Source organism: Pelobates fuscus, chromosome 3 (genome assembly GCF_036172605.1).
Source record: "Pelobates fuscus isolate aPelFus1 chromosome 3, aPelFus1.pri, whole genome shotgun sequence".
NCBI lineage: Eukaryota > Metazoa > Chordata > Amphibia > Anura > Pelobatidae > Pelobates > Pelobates fuscus.
In genome coordinates this window covers 179,169,146-179,185,609 of record NC_086319.1, presented here as the reverse complement: position 1 = coordinate 179,185,609, position 16,464 = coordinate 179,169,146, and the positions used below count along the sequence as shown (strand labels likewise).

Genomic DNA, 16,464 nt, shown 5'->3' with positions numbered 1-16,464 from the left:
TAATTACATTTTTTTGCAAGTTAAAACCTTTTTTAGTTTTTGTACAAAATGTTTTTTGCAGAATAATGCCCCATAAGTCTGCTTCAGACACACCCTCATGTCACAAAACTTCATAATCAAATATTTCTTAACAGCACTTAATTAGATTTTTATTCACAAATGTCGCAGCAGACAGCATGAAGCAATATGCTTCAAATGACTTCCTTAATGCCCCTTTCCTTCTAGTGCAGTTTTTTTTACTCAGTGGCTGAGCTATGTGCATACATTTGATAAGGAAGTTTTTGGAGGGGGCATGGCTAAGGAGTCTGATTTATTGTTTAGCAATCTGCAAAAATGAAATTCTGCTTAATCTAGAGTTTAGCATGCAAAGAAAAAAAAAAAAAACATATTGAGGCCAAAGCATTAAAATGTTTTAATTCCAAATTATTCCTTAAAATATCAAAATCAATCACTACATATTTTCAGGATAATGATAAGGAGAATACTGTGGCCTCCACTGTCCTGAGAGGAATTTTACAGCGCTTGTACACGTGGGTGCAACCAATCAGGACTTGGCATCCATGGGTTGCCCCAGTTACGTGACGCGGACGGAAAAGCTCACTAAATCCCTCCCCTATCTGCTTACAAAGTGACAGCTCTTTAGCTTCTGCGCATGCGCCTGGTGCACGACATGCATTCAGATGAATGGCGAATAGCTGGTTTGGTGAGTAACTGCTCTTTTGTCTTATTTAAAAGCCATTTACTGTAATGTATGTTTGATATGTCCTGATGAAAGCTCCATTTAGGGACTGAAACGTCAACCACTTGGATCTACTTGATAAAGAAGGTTTATCTACTAAATCCTGGAGTACCGGTATTTTAGTGCAATCTAATCTATTATTTGACCAGAGCACCAGGTATTACATTTTTGAGTTTATATATTATAAATTGGAGAAAAAAAACAAACAAAAAAACATTTATAAAAAAAAAAAAAAATTAAAAAAAAAAAAACACTAACTTTGGCCAGCGTTTGTGACTAAGTGGCTACTACAAAAGACTAGACATACCCCATTTTGAATACAGTGTGTTGTCTACTTTTACAAATGGTATGCCATGATGGGGTTAATTTTCATTCCTGGGCTGCTATATGGTCTCAAAGGCAACATAGGCCCAGCAAACCAATCTGGCAAATTTCAATGTGCAAACATGTAAAAGGGCAAAGCCCTACATTTGACCCCTGTAAGTTTGCAAAAACCCATAAAACCTGTACATTGGGGCACTGTTGTACTCGGGAGATGTTGCTGAACACATATTGGGGTGTTCTTTGTCAGTAACACATAACAGGAACTGAAAATCCATGCCTAAAGTACAATGTGAGAGAAAAATACCACAATAAAAGGACTACCTAAAAGTTTGACAAAGACTGGTGGTAGAATTAGTGCATGGAAAGTGTTACAATACCAACATTTGAAATACCCTAGGGTGTCTACTTTTCAAAAATATATGGTTTGATGGGGGTAAATTACATTGGCCGGCTTGAAAAATGTACCAATTAGGACATGGGTGCATGATCACCAGCTGAGAAAATTCCAAGTTGGAAAACTGGAATGCACACCCTTTTTTAGCCCCCAGAGAACCCAACATACCTATTCATGTGGTGTATCACGGTACTCGGGAGATGTTGCTGAACACATATTGGAGTGTTGTTTGGCAGTAACCCTTAAAGGGACACTATAGTCACCAGAACAACTACAGCTTAATCCAAACACTGCCTTTTCAAAGAAAAGGCAGTGTTTACATTGCTCCTAGAGACACCTCCAAGTGGCCACTCGTCAGATGGCCACTGCAGGGGTTTCCTGGCTCAAGGCTGCACAGTAAGCAGCCCTGCTGTTCAGCGTCCCCACGCTCTGCATGGAGACGCTGCATTTTCCTCATAGAGATGCACTGAATCAATGCATCTCTATGAGGAGGTCCTGATTGGCCAAAATGACATTTGGCCCCACTTTGATCCGATTTAAGCCAACCCAATGCTTTCCCTATGGGCCAGAGGCGTGCGCGCATACAATCCCGCCCATAGGAAAGCATTGAGGATCTTTTTTGACACTGGACTCTGTGAGGACGTCCAGCGTCAAATAAGTGTGATCTACTCCATATAAATCACGGAAGCGGCCTCTAGTGGCCGTCAGGAAGACAGCCATTAGAGGCTGGATTAACCCTGCAGTGTAAACATAGCAGTTGCTCCGAAACTGCTATGTTTTCAGCTGCAGGGTTAAAACTGGAGGGACCTGGCACCCAGACCGCTTAATTGAGCTATAGTGGTCTGGGTGCCTATAGTTGTCCTACAAATGCATTAAAGTTGTAATGGTGCTCAGTGTCTTTTTAAGATCAGTTTAAACACAATATGCACTTTGCATTATGCAAATATGCATGAGTTATGGGAGTACTCTTAGCCCACTTTATGCCTCTTAATAGTATAGAAGGAGCTAGAAGACAGACAGTGCTCCAGGATGCCCTAGATAATTTTTATCCCTATTCTGTGTGCGGCATGTTGTAAGCTGGATTGGTGGTCTCCTGTGTGGACAATGAGAATGGTCTCCAAGCAACATAAAAGTCAAACAGGCTCTGCCACCTATAAACTGCAAATTAAAGAAAAATAAATTACCTGTCCGGGTTTGTTGGAGGATACTGATACTAAACCCAACAAATTCAGATGCTGATACTGGGTTTAGTTGCCCTACATAACGTTTCAAGGAGAGGGACTAACACACACACACACTAATTAATATATATATATATATATATATATATATATATATATATATATATGTATGTGTGTGTGTGTGTGTGTGTGTGTATATATATATAGAAATAAATGTAGCCTAGCTCACTAAACAATAAACTGGGCAATGTATAAACTGATAACAGACATGTTAGGTCTACTATGTTTATTGTGCATGTTATTTATTATTGTATCAGGAAGCCTCAGACTGCAGCTGACATAGCTGGGCAGAGATGACAGGCACAGGATTCAGGACTAATAAACACGTTTAGTAAATACTATTATACTTATTATGAAGGCTTACTTTAAAACCACTGGACCCACTGCTGCACAAGAGGTGCTTGTAAACAATTAAACTAAATACCATCTCACCTCCACTGTATCTATAGGTGCAGTGATTTGCTGCTGGGTAAGACCTCCAAACTCTTCAGCCAACACATCCATCTCTACCACATTAGCAACACTAACACATGGGGAGAGCAACTGTGCATCAGCAATAACCTTCCGCCCGCTCCAGTCACCTCGCTAAACGTTCCGCCCCTCGGCTACAAGCTAGTCAATGTGCAGAATGGGGGGGAGGAAGCCATTTTGGATCCGGGCAAAATACCACACCGCACTGTTGCGAGGCTGGCACGTAGACGCAGGCGTGTGCCATGCATTCCAATCATATCATATCCCCAGGCCGTTTCTGCCCGAATCAAACATGGCTTTTATTTCGCTCCCTATTTCTGCTCGTGGGAGTAACATGATACAGTTGTTACATGAACCCCCCTCAGGAGTATAATATATATCAGATATAGGCAACCGGCACTGCAGATGTTTTGGACTACACCTCCCATGATGCTTTGCCAACATTATGGGTGTAAGAGCATTATGGGGATGTAGTCCACAACATCTGGAGTGCCAAAGGTTGCCTAGCCCTGTATACACACAACCTGTAGTTGTTGTGATGGCCCTGGAAGTTTAAAAAGCTGCTACATTCTGCAAAAAAGAACGATCTGATATCCATTGGAACTACATTTTCTAATAGAATTCTTCAACTAGTGTTTCAGTTTCATTTACACACTAATTTTAGCACCATTTATCGAACAACGCCTATATTCTCAACTACGTTTAATAGATGTTCTGTTGATAGAGATATTGGGGTTTGTGTGTGTGTTGAGGGGGAGGTTGAAAATAAGCTCGTTTTTTGTTTTTTTTTCAACGCTAAATTCTGGAATTGTCCCTGTCGAGCTCCCGTAGTTCTGTTCAGTGGGACTGTATGAGCCTGTCTGGTTGCCACATAGACAGGGACCCTACTCCAGATTTGGGGAGGTGTCTTATGTTTAACCCGTGCAAGGGAGACAGACTCACTGAGTATACTGGGGTACCTCCCACATACACTGCTAGGAGTCTGCTGCAGACTGTCTTTTCCCCAGAGTTGCAACTTTTTTGCTAAACTGTGCAACTAACTTTTAGAAAGAATTGAAATATATATGACTGATTACTCTATTCTCCTGTTACGGTGTGTCTAGGCATGAACAGCATCTCTTTTAAATATAAATCCATATATTGAGATCTAAACATATTTACCCCTGCAATAAGGGGAATAATGGCTAATGAAGTAAAGCACAGGAAGAAAGGCTCATCATCCAAGAATGGCAATGATGCCCAGCGCAATGCCCCTTCAACAGGGCAGCAGATCCAGGATGAAGAGCCCAAGAAGCCCATGGTGGGTTCTACAGTCAGCAGTCAGACACCTGCCAGTCTAGAAGTGAGGACGGTGCTGTGCCTGCTGTGTGTGGCAATCTGTGGAGGTCTATCATGGTAAGATTTTCTATTCAGAATGTGGAAACTGTTATGTTGTGTCCTGGAGTGTGAAGGCAATTCTATAAATATCACAGTGACACATACCGGTACTTGTTTTAATTTAGTCTTTATTTTCCCAAATCCTTCAAGAAATAGAAATTGTATGTCGTCTATATAGTGCAGTTTAATCCATGTATACTTTTTGTGGTCCTTATTGTATAGACACACTTCACGCATCATAACCACATGGGCCATGATGCCCACTTAGTGTAAGTCTTTAAACATGCAAGGAGCTTCTGTTAGCTTCCCTGAGCTAAAGCTATTGTCCAGGGCGGCTGTCTGAGCGTATATTACTCTTGCGAGTGTATGGCTGTAGTGGTTATGGTGCTTGGAGCTTTCTTAAGGTATTTTGTAGTTTATTGAAAATAATGTATCATTTGTATTGAAAATACATTTAAAAATATTACCGTTTTTAACTTATTCTATGTCAAAACCAGTAACACTCAGTTTTATAATAAAAGCTGCTTCTTTAACCCCTTAAGGACACATGACATGTGTGACATGTCATGATTCCCTTTTATTCCAGAAATGTGGTCCTTAAGGGGTTAATTGCTAATTAAATACAAAATATGATTAAATATATAAAAAAAAAAAGTACAGCAATGGGACCAGTTAAACTGTACACTAAATTTTGGACTGAATTTAAACTTAGCAGAAAGCACAGTGCTGTATCACATAGACAAAGGATAGATAAGTTGCAGATACCTTTTGGCACTCAGTGCCTTTTTTACCTATAACAGGGGCAGGCAACCTTTTACAAATGTATTAATGCTTGTCCGATGGATGGTAACCCCTTGACTACCAATGAATTTTGCTTGAAATAATATGTATTTGTAACATGGAATGCATCGGTAGCACCTAAATATATGATGAAAGAGAAAAAAAAATGAGGCTATCGAGCATGCACGGCAAAACAACACGCTGCACCAATTGCAATCTCCTCGTGGAGATACATTTATTCAATGTTTCTCTATGAGGAAATGTCAGCGCCTCCATGCAGAACGCAGAGACGATGAACGACAGTGCTTGCACAGTGTGTAGCACTGACCCAGGGAGCAACTCTAGTGGCCGTCTGAGTGACGACCACCGTAGGCAGCAATATAAACACTTTCTCCTCTCTGAAAAGGCTGTGTTCACATTAAAAAGCTGCAGGGTCAGGCTCTAGACACAGAAATACTACGTTAAGGTGCATGGTTTTGATAGTGAAGGGATTACAAAGAAGTAAGATTAGTGAATACATTTGCATAAATTTTGCTATAAACGTGTTGTGCATCCCTACACTTGGGGCCTCACTATAAGGTCTAGATTCCATGAAACAACTTGAGGATCAAAATGTAACATGTTCTATTTTGTTTTTTACTTTACCTACTGACCTGGGATTCTATGCTGTAAGTTCACACTGAGAATATGCATTATTGCAGTGATGGTCAAGAATTATGACAAGTAAGATCTGGTTCACCCTGATCATTCATACGATTAGTTTCTTGTTAGTATGATAAAGGTTTTGTGATAATAAAACTAACCCAGTGTATCTATGTTATAGCTTATATCTTTACTAACCCTTTGGGAAAGGTCCATCGTCAAGCTTTACTGTAAGAAAAAAATAAGACCAAGTCACAGATTTTCAGCATGCCCATGGGGTCCAAAGTTGTTCGGATTACCTCCATACAATCTGTATTGCAGTCTGCCTATCTTAGATGCGAAGGTAACTAAATAGTTATGTTTCAAAAAGCAGATGGTCTGACTGTTAGAAGCACTGACTGCCTTGAAAATCATCAGTATGTATTGTTATTTTAAACTTAAAGGAACACTATAGTCACCTAAATTACTTTAGCTAAATAAAGCAGTTTTAGTGTATAGATCATTCCCCTGCAATTTCACTGCTCAATTCACTGTCATTTAGGAGTTAAATCACTTTGTTTCTGTTTATGCAGCCCTAGCCACACCTCCCCTGGCTATGATTGACAGAGCCTGCATGAAAAAAAAAACTGGTTTCACTTTCAAACAGATGTAATTTACGTTAAATAATTGTATCTCAATCTCTAAATTGAACTTTAATCACATACAGGAGGCTCTTGCAGGGTCTAGCAAGCTATTAACATAGCAGGGGATAAGAAAATCTTAATTAAACAGAACTTGCAATAAGGAAAGCCTTAATAGGGCTCTCTTTACAGGAAGTGTTTATGGAAGGCTGTGCAAGTCACATGCAGGGAGGTGTGACTAGGGTTCATAAACAAAGGGATTTAACTCCTAAATGGCAGAGGATTGAGCAGTGAGGCTGCAGGGGCATGTTCTATACACCAAAATTGCTTCATTAAGCTAAAGTTGTTCAGGTGACTATAGTGTCCCTTTAAATCACAAACTTGTTTGTATTAAAATAGTTTTGGAATTAATACTTTCATACCTCCCAACCCCGGTGTCCTGTGAAGCAGGACACTGGTGGGAGGGATAAAAGGGGACAAATTAATTGGATCAATATGTTGTCCTGATAATCCATACACTGTTAGCAGTTAAAATATCAATTGCTAGGAAATGGAAAGCCAGAGAAATCCCAATATGGGAGGAAGTAAAATCACAATTAATCTATCAGTTGAAAATGGAGATAGGGATAGTTAAAGAACCAAGTACTTTGAAAAACTGGCTAGGTATCATACAGGAAAATTAGTCTATAGATAAACCCTGCTTACATTTGATATAAAGATAGCTTGATGCTATAATAGGAATGTAAAATTACTAAATTAAAATCTAATCCGACTCAAGAGAGCCCTCAGTCTGGACTTTTTGTTTATTTTTGTTAATGTATAGTTAATGTTTTGTATGTTAGATATGTATACACTTGAATTTTTTTATCACGTAATTGCAATATGAGAAAATGGTAATGCATATTATGCTGTATATGTTTTATATAATAAGAAAAAGAATAAAATATTAAATAAGTAAAAAAAAAAAAAAAAGGGGACAAATTAAATGATTTGCATCACTGGCTCTGCCCAAAGGGAGACATCAGGGATCAAAGTCGGGACAGCAGGACAGGGATCAAAAATCTAGACTGCCCCGCCGAAATTGGGATGGTTGGGAGGCTTGATACATATGCAATATTTATACTTTTACAAAAAGTCTGAGAATGGTTTACTTTTTTTCAGACTATTTGTTTTAAATATTTCACATAGTTCCCAGCACTCCTGTATCATTATTTGGAATTCTCCCAAAAAGTACAGTGTAATCTTGTCAATAAAAGTTATGGCTGTGCAAGGCCATCACAGAGCATTCCTGATGTTGTGAGAGCTCTTCTGCAGCTTACTGCACATGTGCAACTCTGGTTTACAGGCCGGAAAGTCAGCACACGTTTGTGCATGGCTTAGGGCATTATTGTTTCTGTGCAACACCAATGGCATTGTGTCATAGTCATGTCTCTGTCTCCCATTAAAATGTTATCTCTCCTTTTTCAGAGGTATGTTTCCACCCTGCTAAGAAATACCAATAAAAGCAGATCCATTGTGTTTTTTGTTTTTAGCAAAATAAAGTAATCAGACTCTTACTATTGGGGATATTTATCAAGGTAAAAAGGTGCTAAACAAGATGCAGTCACCATTTATGTAGAATTCCTTCAGACATATAATATTTTGTTGGGTTATGTATGTGGAAGAAGCTGCTTGTAAGGTTGCATGTGTGGGGGAGGTGCTTGTAACGGACCGTTTCACTTACAAGAGGATAAAACCCAGTTTAGGCGATATCCCTCTTTTCCATAGACCAGCAGCTACAGCAATCACCAATCTCCCGAACTGCAATCTGTACGAATTCTGGAAACTCCCGAACTGGAAACACACGAACCCTGGAATCAGCCGAACAGGAAAAGCATACAATCCGCTTACACTCCTGGCAGTCAGCATACAATCCAATTCCCCCAAAAACGAGACGACACATCGGTTTGAGGGTCAAGCAGAATCTGAGATCTGGAACACCCAGCCTGCTTTTTATTACAGTTGTGCACATACAGGACACACCCAGGGGGAGGCATAAAACAACCAATCAAGTAACAGTACAACCCACACATCCCCTCCCCTCAGATAAGCAATTAACATAATTATTACATACAGTAAAAATACAGTTTCCACACATACTCTGTAACTTTAAAACCATACATCACATTCACATAAAAATACATATCCACAATCAATGCATTCAGGGGAATAACATATTAAAAAAATGGCATGAATCAGACCAGGGGTTCAAAAGTTAGTAAAAGTATCTTTTGTTCCCCCTGGCTGGCAGTATTTTAATCTGGCTCAAACAGTAAAAGTAAAACATCCCCACAATGCATCCTGGCTTCCTCCCTTCTGCCCTGGAGATAATTGGAGAAGTAATCCAATTATCTCCCAGGTCAAAGACAAAACTCCATTACACATGTGGGGACCTAAATACAGGATTATGTTTTAAAATATATAAAGTTACTTTTTATACATTAAACACAGACATGTAACATATCCCCAGATAGCTCAGGTCTGCGTGCACATTATTAGGTGAATGGCACGCAGACCACACAAATACAGTTTAATTGCCATGGAGCCAAAGTCTTTCCCATAGTCTTTCATTATATGAATAGGCTCCATGGCATAGCTATCTGGGGGTATCACTGCTCACACAGGGCAAGTACCGAATGGCCCCACTGTGTTTAAAGGGCCAGAATGAGTGACATGCACTCTGTTAGGGCCGAATACGTTTTGTAAAAGGGCCCAATCTCCCAGGGCCATAGTCCAAAGGCAAGAGGCGGGCAAGCAGCCCCCTCCAAGGACACGTGGCGAGGTCGGTTTTGCCACAGTGCTGCTTGTGTTGATGAAGCTGTTTGTAATGTAGTGTGTGTGTCTGTGTGTCTCTAAAGTAAATATATAAAAAAGGAAGAATCACAGGCACTCCGAGTTCAAGCCGCAGGCAGTTTTATTGTGATAAAATGCAAGCTTGAAAAATACCTTTTACGGTCGAAACGTTGCGTTGCATTTTGTCACAATAAAACTGCCTGCGGCTTGAACTCGGAGTGCCTGTGATTCTTCCTTTTTTACATATGATTCTGGGATTGCTGGTCCTGATCCGGAGCACCCGTGGCCGCTGGGATTGCGTGCGGTTCACATTATCTACTCTGCTCTAAAGTAAATATAGGCAAGTAATCCTATTACTTTTAACTACTCATCCTTCTTTTGATATTAGTTAAAAGTTGCATTAAAGGAGCGTGCATATATGCTTTTCGTAGTGGATGATAGGATACTGATGTGGGATTATTTAAAAAACCTTATTGTATTTGTATTCAATTATTGCACTAACTCCATTTTAACTTTATACTGTGACAATCCTCCATTTTGTCCTCATAACCTAACTTGTTCATTTTAAAATCACCTTACATGACAGAATTTCCCAGCACATCTAATACAATAGAACAAAGACTGTATTTTCTATAAAGATATGATTAACACAGGAATTGCTGACTTTTCCTTAGATTTGCAACAAAGTATAATTTGAAGGCCATGCGAACACAGTAGTAATGAAATGTTCTATTCATAAGAGACCTTGCACCTGGCCACGAGGCCTGAGATCACCGACCGTGTAAAATGACGCTCAAGACCCCTTGTCCCCCACCCGTGTCCAGAACAATCCCACCTCTTGGTGGGTGGACACGGCATTAACCACTTAGTCTTTTGAGCCAATTAATAATATTGATAGGTGGACACTAATCCCGACACTTGACAATTAATCCAATTAATGATGTTTATTTACTGATATTCTAATAAGCAATGATGACGTAAAATGTCTCTTAAAAGGACCTGCGTGTCCACTTTTTAATCACTTGCCAATAAATTTTCTCGAAGTTATTTTAACCTGAACCTTGTGTGTCAGACTTAATTACTTCAGCGTATATACGCAATTTATTTTATTGATTTGGACAGGAACAGATAGACATTTAAACATTTTGGTTTACTGCAAAAAGTACCATAACAACTTGGCGCCCAACGTGGGGCATCGGGCTATGTCCGGCCGGTGAGCCGTCCTAAGGAAGACAAGAGTGGACGGAGGAATCCAGGGGGAAGGAAGGGAGATTGATCACCTCCAGATACACGGTAGAGACTTCTGCAGAGCCACCGGTACGTTCCGGCCCCTTTGATTGACCCGTCCATGTGTCTGTGACTGCTTCCCGGGAGGACATCAAAGACAGGTAATATCTTGCCCGGTGTCTCGTTACTCATTTGTTTACCTGCATTTTAGTCTATCTGTTGCCTGGGTGTGTTTGAATTGTGTTTGAATTGTTTGCCTGTTTCCCCATTTTGAGATAAAGGGGGGGTGGACCTGCAGGGGATTTGCCTGGGGTTCTGTCTTGCTTGTTTTCCCCTTTTTGGGATAAAGGGGGGTGGACCTGAGGGGATTTGCCTGGGTCTTCTGTTTTGTCTGTTTATCTGTTTGTATTTTGCCCCTTTTGGGATAAAGGGGGGTGGACCCGAGGGGATTTGCCTGGGTCTTCTGTTGCCTGTTTTACTCCTTTTAGGAACCACGGTGCCGTGGTTGTAGGGAAAAAGGGGGGTTGACCTGTGGATGCGTTCCTGGGGGTCTTCTTTGCCTGTTTACCTCTTTTAGGAGCCTCGTGGCTGTGGCTGTAAGGAAAAAGGGGATTGTTGGAACTGTGGATTTTGTGTAGACTCATAATTTCCTGTGATCCTTCTCGTGACACTCTGAGAGCTTAGCTAGCCTCATTGTGCACGTGGTAACCCACAGTTTCGAGTACTGGGGCTAGTGGAATTCCAATCTTGGTAACCACTGTCCCGAGTACCGAGGCTGGGGGGATTCCAGTTTTGGTAAACCTCAGCTTCGGCTGGGGGGATTCCAGTTTTCTCTTGGTAACCGCCGCCCTGAGCGCTGGGGGCTGGTGGAATTCCAGTTTTTTCTGTTTATTTGTGGTAGTGAGACTTATAAGTGGGTTTTATAGGGGCACTACGGGGTTGAGGGAGGTGACTTTGGAGTAAGCACATGAGTAAAGGAAAGGAATTACTGTTGATTTCATTTGAACTGTGATGCATACACTGTATTTCAACTGTATTGTTGTCTTGTTTGTTTAATGAGGAGTCTCATGTACTCCTGTGTCTGTCTCTAAGGATTTTTTTCCTTGCCTTTCATCTTTTCTACACTTTCTATATTATTATACTATCCACTCCCATTCCTCTTAAAAGAGAAGTGATTGGTCACACACTTCTCACCTCGCTCCAATCCGTGTCTACCACCCCGGGTAGGCGGATTCAGTGACTAGTCTACGTTTTGGGAAGACGCACCTGAGAAAGTCCCACGATTCTCGGGTGGCAGTCGAGCATTGTAGATGTTCTTGTTCAAATTTCCCTCTCTCTCTCTATATCTAGGACGCTGGTATAGGGGTAAAGGGACTATGGGACAGGATTTAGATAAGCCCAGCAAGGGCTGGTTAGCATGTGATTTGGTAGAGAACAGAGAGGGTGAAGAGATGGTTAAAGGTGTTGAAAAGATTGCAAAAGTATGTAAAATTGCTGTACCGACATGTGGGAGATTGCAACCAGAAAGTTGGCGCAAGTTACTAGCAGAAATGAAAGGCAAGCTTACAGATAATGGTTTATTAAAGACTGCTGAAGCATGGTACAGAGTAGCGAAGGCTATTCAGTTAGAAGGTTGGGTTGAGGAAGAAGTAAATCACAAAGGTGTAAAATTGTTTGTGTATCATAAAAGTTGTGTTGCTGGGGTTTACCCTCAGCCAGCGCCCCAAAATGGCGCCCAGGGGATGTCCGTCCCCAAGGTTCAGTCAGCCATAGGTGATAGCCAGCTGACTATGTTCCCCACTCCCGATCCTCCCGAATCCCATCCCATCACCTCCCCTGTCTGCCCGGTCCTGAATTCTGATGGATCTTTCTTTACCCCTTCCCTTTCTCTAACGGTCCCATCATCCTCAGCCATCCCCACGCTTCCTTCCATGCCTAATCCTAACATCTCATCTGCCGCCTCCTCCCTGCAATCCCTCTCTATGGTTAATCCCCTTCCATCAGCACCCGTCCAGCTAACTACCCCTCCCTCCCATGCTACGACTCCTCTTTCTGCATCCATCCCTACTAATCCTGTCCTGTCTCCTCCGATAACCAGCTCCGCCCCAGTCCAATATCCTACCTCCTTAACCGTACCTGCCCACCCTACTCTTTTGCCCTCCCCTGCCTGGCCCTACCCCTTCCCATATCCCATGGCCCTGCCCTACCCCGGTTACCCTCCCTTTCCCCAAGCCACTCCCCAGGTTCCGGTCATGCCCAGTCCGGCCCAATCTGCCCCGGAAGTGCCCATATCAAATATGGCCGCCGCTTCTTCCCTTAATCCTGAAGCAACTCCTTTCCCCACCTCCAATATGGCGGCTCCCAGTTCAGCCCTGATGCCAGTAATTCCCGGCGACTACCTGTCTCCAGGTTACGACTCGCTAGCCACCCCTGCATCTGGGGCTCATTCCCAACCACCGGTCCTTTCACCTCACGCGGGACCTGCACCGCGTAGAAGAGTCAATATCATAGAATTCGATGATGACGAGATGGACAGGGTGTCCCATGTCTCATCGGAACTTGCTGCGGGAGCCCCATCTCATCGTTCTATCGATGATCCCTTCGGCCACAAGGGTCGGGGAGAACAGGCCCCTCCTAAATATGTAGCTTTTAACCCCACTCAAGCTAGTGCTCTGATGAAATCACTCCCGGACCCAGAAAAGCAGCCTATGCCCTTCTACCGAGGGATAGTTCAAATTCAAAAGACTTATTCAGCCGCATGGCGTGATTTATTGAGCATTTGTGCTATTAAAGCAGGGGATGCATATTGGCCAAGTATGGCCCGACACCTCAGTACAGATCAGCTCAACAGTGATGTTGATTACCCCTCTGGAGTAACTTTTTGCACCCAATTAAAAGAATGGGCTAAGGACAAACTTGCAGATCAGGCTGCTGGCCTTACTGATGTTATTCAAGATAAAGGAGAATCAGTGGAAAGGTTTCATGCAAGACTGTATCAAATGTTTACAGATTTGGGGTTTGATCTTACTGACAAGATTCATTCACAAATGCTGTCAGGTGCGTTTGTCCAAGGTGTTAAGGACTCTATACGCAAGGGAATCATTGCTGCACGCCCTGAATATAAGGTTGTTCCCCTGGACACCCTACTTTTAGTTGCTAGAGGTTTGGAATCCGCTCAGACCCCAAGAAGATCCACTTCAGCGCCTCTCATGGTATCCCGCTCCACCCCAGTCCCAAAAGGTACTAGACCGGAGGAGGGGGGACATTGTTTTAATTGTGGAGCCAAGGGGCACTTTAGAAGTGACTGCCCAGAACCTAAAAAGGAGCCAAGGGAGCCCAGAAAGCCCTCCAAACCTGCCCCAGCTCCCAAAGCCACCAAACAGGTTCCTATAATTGAGGAACCAGATGATTAGGAAATTGGCAAGCCTGTGTCTGCAACCCCTGTCATGGCAGTGTCTACAGGGGATAGAGGGGGGCCACTTGCCACAGTGACTTTGCCCATTGAAGGCCACCCTACCACATTTCTAGTTGACACAGGTGCAGCCCGTAGCGTTCTGCGAGAACAAGACCTGCCAGACCCATCCTTTCTGTCAAATATTGACGTCTCTTGTGTTGGAGTGGATGGCCAGCCAAGACATAGCCCTTTAACAACTCCATTACGAGTTGGCTCTAGCCTGCTTGCTCGCTTTGTGGTATCCTCCACATGCCCAATTAACCTATTAGGTGCTGATGTTCTTTCACGCCTGCAAGCATCCATCACCTTTACCCCGGATGGGCAGGTAGAAATGTCCACACCTCTATCTGAATCAGACACCTCAGCCTTGTGCTCCTTGCCTCTAATGCTGCATTTAGAAAAGCCCCGTGAGAAAGCAGCAGAATTAAGGTCCAATTTCCCAGAGGCATTAAAAACACAGGTGCCCGCCAAGTTATGGTCCTCAGGCCCAGAGGACATAGGTCACCTAAATGTTCCCCCTGTGGTGGTAAAGCTTATTCCAGGGGCTAAATTACCAAGAAAACCACAATATCCATTAAAACCAGCACAGGCTGCTGCCATTTCTACCCACATCAAGGCACTCTTGGAGAAGGGTGCCCTAGTGAAATGCAAATCTGAATGCAACACCCCATTATTCCCTGTGAAAAAGAAAACTCCAAAAGGTGAGCCAGAGAAGTACAGGATGGTTCAGGATCTCCGTGCTGTTAATGAAGCTACCGTCCTGGACACCCCTCTTGTACCAAATCCCCATACTCTGCTCTCTGGAGTCCCACCATCTGCAAAATTTTTCACAGTCATTGACCTAGCAAATGCCTTTTTCAGTGTTCCACTGGACCCATCCTGCCAATACCTGTTTGCTTTCACCCATGAGATGCAACAGTATACCTGGACTGTCATGCCCCAAGGGGCACAAAATTCACCAAGTCAGTTTGCAAAGGCCATGGCCACCATCCTTGACCCATGGCAAGCCGAGCACCCAGAAGTTGTTCTGCTTCAGTATGTGGATGATTTGCTGCTCTGTGGAGATGATATACCCACTACTGAAAAGTGCTCAATTAGCCTGCTTTGTTATTTGGCAGAACAAGGATGCAAAGCTTCACTCATCAAGCTACAGTTCTGCCAACCCTCAGTAATTTTCCTTGGACATTGCCTATCTCAAGGTACCAGACATCTTACCCGGGACCGGGTAAGAGCCGTACTGGATATTCCAACTCCAAGAACCTCAAAATCTCTCCATGCCTTCCTAGGCCTCATTTCCTACTGCAGAGCATGGATCCCAGAAGCCTCCCTGCTCATGCAACCCCTCTATGACGCACTTAAGTCTGACCCTTTCTGTTTAACTAATGAAGCTCTGGACAATTTCAATGCTCTCAAACGTGCCATTGCTTCTGCTCCTGCCTTGGGCCTACCTGATTACTCCAAACCTTTCAAATTATTTGTCTCTGAAAGACAAGGCCACGCAACAGGAGTTCTCACCCAAACTAATGACTTAAGAGGCCGCCAGAGGCCTATTGGATATTTCTCATGTCAACTGGACATTGTGGCCAGAGGGACTCCTTCCTGTCTCAGGGCTGTTTTTGCTGCAAGAGAGCTCATAGAAAGAACCTCAGACCTGGTCCTTGGCCACCCTCTGGTTGTTTTGGCCCCTCATGACATCTCTGCCATCATCAACCAAGTCCAGCTCAAGCACGTGTCTCCTGCCAGACACCTACGCCTACAGTGTCATCTTCTTCTACCTGACAACATTTCCATTCAAAGATGTCAAGTTCTTAATCCATCCACTCTTCTTCCACTCCCTGAGGGGGGTATCTATTATGGATTTGTCACAGATGAAACCTACATTTACCTGCTTTGTGGATGTATCAAGAAAGTCATGCATCCACATTTGACATTTTATGAAGATGAGAAGCCTCTCTGTGAAGGCCCAGATTACGCCTTCTGTACCATGTGGTACAAACCAAACATTACTCCCGAACCTTGCTATGAAGATGAGCTTTACCACTGGACTGATGTGAAGCTCACTGCTCAAGATTTCTATTGTGACTCTGAAGGCAATAGCATGGTCTTGGTCCAACTACCTCAACAACTTATCTACCTCTACCGCCATTGGGATACTGCTATCCCACATATTCCTGTTACCAAAGCAAAGACAAGGTCATGGAATGATCTTGGGCCCATGGCAAAGTTATGGGCCACCATGGATGAAGAACAGCTACAGGAAAATGGTATTGTCAAATACCCAACAACTGACCTTCTGGAAGCATGGCCACGCCACTTCCTAGAAAAGGAATTTCAAGATCTGGTCATAGTGAATGATTATGACC

The 16,464-nt window shown here is 42.9% G+C and overlaps 2 protein-coding genes across 4 annotated transcripts in view; one reads left to right on the top strand and one right to left on the bottom strand.

Annotated features, from left to right (window-relative positions):
• Positions 1 to 3,233, bottom strand: part of POLR3B (RNA polymerase III subunit B) — a 153,378-nt gene extending 150,145 nt beyond the window's left edge. The window contains exon 1 of the mRNA XM_063447777.1: positions 3,131 to 3,233. Within this exon, the coding sequence (XP_063303847.1) occupies positions 3,131 to 3,202 (72 nt within the window). The 5' untranslated portion in view covers positions 3,203 to 3,233. The remainder of the gene's footprint in view (positions 1 to 3,130) is intronic.
• A 796-nt stretch (positions 3,234 to 4,029) lies between these two features.
• IKBIP (IKBKB interacting protein) overlaps positions 4,030 to 16,464 on the top strand; it is a 67,394-nt gene continuing 54,959 nt past the window's right edge. For 2 of the 3 annotated variants that reach the window (XM_063447770.1, XM_063447768.1), the window contains exon 1: positions 4,030 to 4,564. In XM_063447770.1, coding sequence (XP_063303840.1) covers positions 4,350 to 4,564 — 215 coding nt within the window. In that variant the 5' untranslated portion in view covers positions 4,030 to 4,349. Of the gene's footprint in view, positions 4,565 to 6,144; positions 6,312 to 16,464 lie in introns of those variants that run through there. The other variant, XM_063447771.1, reaches the window with a different exon arrangement.